The sequence below is a fragment of the Pteropus medius genome, unplaced genomic scaffold (genome assembly GCF_902729225.1).
Source record: "Pteropus medius unplaced genomic scaffold, Ma_sr-lr_union100, whole genome shotgun sequence".
Lineage (NCBI taxonomy): Eukaryota > Metazoa > Chordata > Mammalia > Chiroptera > Pteropodidae > Pteropus > Pteropus medius.
Genome location: NW_024350923.1, coordinates 3,338,806 through 3,341,931, shown reverse-complemented (window position 1 = coordinate 3,341,931; position 3,126 = coordinate 3,338,806). Strand labels below are relative to the sequence as shown.

The 3,126-nt window shown below is 64.3% G+C and overlaps 1 protein-coding gene across 1 annotated transcript in view; it reads left to right on the top strand.

Annotated features, from left to right (window-relative positions):
• The window catches only part of TPCN2 (two pore segment channel 2), a 32,173-nt gene extending 29,860 nt beyond the window's left edge, over positions 1-2,313 (top strand). The window contains exons 20-23 of the mRNA XM_039840396.1: positions 1-66; positions 529-610; positions 1,002-1,099; positions 1,682-2,313. The exon at positions 1-66 is cut by the window's left edge and continues 29 nt beyond it. Coding sequence (XP_039696330.1) covers positions 1-66; positions 529-610; positions 1,002-1,099; positions 1,682-1,760 — 325 coding nt within the window. The 3' untranslated portion in view covers positions 1,761-2,313. The remainder of the gene's footprint in view (positions 67-528; positions 611-1,001; positions 1,100-1,681) is intronic.
• The last annotated feature ends 813 nt before the right edge of the window (positions 2,314-3,126 follow it).

Below are 3,126 nucleotides of genomic sequence, written 5' to 3'. Positions count from 1 at the left end.
GTGGAACGTGATGGTGGTGAACAACTGGCAGGTGTTCCTGGATGCCTACCGACGCTACGCAGGCCCGTGAGTGCCCGTCCCGGGCTCCCCGCCTGTCATGGTGCGAGGCACACATCCTGCACCCCTGCCCTCGACTTGGGGTCACACCTCCTGGGCATCTCGGCGGGGGGGGGGCATGGGAGGAGCCAGCGGCTCCAGGGAACTCCTGGGGGTGGGGGCCTGGGGAGTGGGGCTGAGTGCAGGAGGTCAGCGTGGGGCTGGGGGAGCTCAGGCCAGCCCAGGGGGCGGTCCTGGGTTCTAGCCCTGCCTCCACCTTCTGCTGGCCCTGCTACCTTGGGCGCTTCGTTGGCCATTCCTGCGTTGGTCATCTCTGAAGTGGGAATAATGCCATGACGAATTGCTGGTCAGGATTCAGCAGAGCTGTCCCGCACTTGTAGTCTGTCTCTTGAAGTCCTCACCCCGAGTGGGGCTGTCGTGTGCTTGAAAGATCCCCCTCTGCTCAGGCAGCTGCCTCCTTGTCCTCCCCAGGTGGTCGAAGATCTATTTTGTGTTGTGGTGGCTGGTGTCGTCTGTCGTCTGGGTCAACCTGTTTCTGGCTCTGATTCTGGAGGTATCGGAGGCTCCTGCCTGGTCCGTTCCACGGGGCTTTCTAACCTGCTGACTGGGCTGATGCTGCTGCCGGCTCGCCCGGAGCGCGGATGGGAGAGGCCGGGCCGGTCCGGGTGGCTCTGTCCTTTCCGCGGAGCTCACTGCAGCTCACCTGGCTGCTGGGAGGCTCTTGGCGCACCCTGATGTTTGACCTGTGGGTGTTCGTTGTCAGGCCCCCGGCTGAGGCTGGTGGGGGTCTGAAGGTGGCTTGGGGAGGTGGCTCCTGCAGGATCTGGTAGCCTTACTGGCTCTGGACCCGGGTATCTGGGGTGGACCCTGGAGGGGTGGGGATGGGGCTGTTTTCCTGCAGGGCCCACACTCACTGGCCTCCCTGCACCCCTCCTGCGTCCCAGAACTTCCTTCACAAGTGGGACCGCCGCAGTCATCTGCAGTCCCTCCCCAGGGACCCGGACCCCGCCTATGAGATGACTGCTCTGGAGCTTTTGTTCAGGTGCGTGGCCCCTGGGCGAGGAGGGGGGCAGGCAGGTGTCTTTTGTGATGGTGACACTCTGCACCTCACCTGCCTCCTGCGGGCCTCCCAGCGGGATCAGGGTGGGGACCCGGAGCGCTCCCTTTGCTCCTGCTGTGAGTGCCCGCTCTCCAGCTGAGCGAATTTAAGGAAGCATCCTTCAGGTGCGTTAGCCTCCAGGTGACTCGGCTGGTGATGCAGACAGGTGGCCCAAGGACACCCCGCGCCTCCTCTCTGGCAGCGGTTTCTCTCATCGGGAAAGGTGCTAGTCGTCCCAAGATAGCCTGGCTCTGGGCAGCCCGACGTCCCTCCAAGAGCGTTGGCTGTGCTGTCACAGCCGTTCTCTGCCCAGCGTCAGCAGCCAGCGCGAGGGGCGTTCTCCTGGGCTCTTAAGAGAGCCGCGTAAGCATCTCGAAGATGGGTCTTGGTCTTGTGTCCCCGGTCCTTGCCACGTCCCCTTGTGCACGTCTCTGATAGCATGGACAAGGCCGTCCCCAGCTCTGCTTGCGCTCCCAGAGGGGCCCGGGGTCTCTCTCCAGAGTGCCGATCTCCCCGATTCCGCAGGCATGTCCTAGAGGAGCCGACGGAGGAGGAGCTGATGGAGAAGCTGCAGCGTCACCCACACTTGCAGCTGTGCAGGTGACATCTGGTGCGCCTTCCTGGCTGGGGCAGCAGGGAGGCAACGTGGCCTGGGGACCAGTCGCAGGATGCCAGTCGTGGCCCGGAGGGAGAGACTTCCCTGCACAGACCCAGTCCGCCCCCCTGAGGCTGGGACAGAGCCGGGCCCCGTGGGCTGCTGCCTGTGCTGCTGGGACCGCCACCACCAGCCTCCCTGAGCGTCTTGAGACGGCCACCGGCGCTTCTGGTGGTGTCCGCGCCACATCACGCCACGTCACGCCACGTCACGCCGCATCACGCCACATCACGCCGCGCCACGTCACACCGTGTCACCCCACTTGTGTGAACAGCTTTTCCTTTTCTAAGCACAGAAAGAGGGTGACTGCGCAGGGACCTTTAGGGACGCTCTGCAGAGTGAGCGGCAGTGGCGCCTTTGCTGCTGGTGGCCGGGACCAGACCCCCACGGGGCCTGACGGGCGGCTGGCGACTCCCTGGGGCGTTCCGTTTGGGATCCCGGGGGTTTTACACGAAGTGAATCTTGACTATTTTATTATCATATGGCGTATGGCCGGCCTGAATATGACTGGGTGTGTTTCTTTGGGAGTCGGGTCTGGCGAAAAGTGGGGTTCTTCCCCTTCTCCCACACGGCTCCGGCCTGCCGCTCGGGCAGGGCTGCCCGGTGAGGCTGTGGAGGGTGCCTGGCCGCAGGAGTGTGTTGTGGCACAGAGCTGCCCGCCTGGGGCCAGGGGCACCTCTTCTAGGTCGCAGGAAGGCGTGTATGAGCCGGTGGCGGCCGGGGCGGGAGCAGGGTAAAGTGGACAGTGCTTGGCAGGCCACGTTGTCACTCGAGCCACCACAGATCCAGGTGACAGATGGCTTCCTCCTGTCGAGTGATTGGCGGTAGTTCCTGGAGCATCTTTTGGGGGTCGAGATCCGCGTGGGAAGACACGCGGAGACGGGTCGGCGACGTCTGCCGTGGGTGCCGCCGGGGGCTGAGGGCGGCGCTGCCTCCGCCTGGAAGTCACGTCTCTGCGACCTGGGGTAGAGGAAAGTTTAGCTCGGAAAGCAACATCCGAAATGTCGCGAAACCCCCGTGCCCGGGGCTTGTAAATCCTGGCGACGTGTCGTGTGTCCGTGGACGCCTGGTTTCTGGTCCTGGAGTTTACCTGAGGTCCCGGGTGTTTACCTGATGCCCCTCAGGTTCGGGGGGAACTTTGGGGGTGTGGGGACCCTCCTAGGCCCGCTCCCCCACAGCCTGCCTTCCTGGAAGGCAGGTTTTGGGCGGGGCGGACCTCATGGCGCACTGGGTTAGAAGTCCACACCCGGCTTGCCTCACAGGGCCCTGCTCTCTGGGGACGGGAGCCGCTCCCCTGGACGGCTGCTGTCAACGT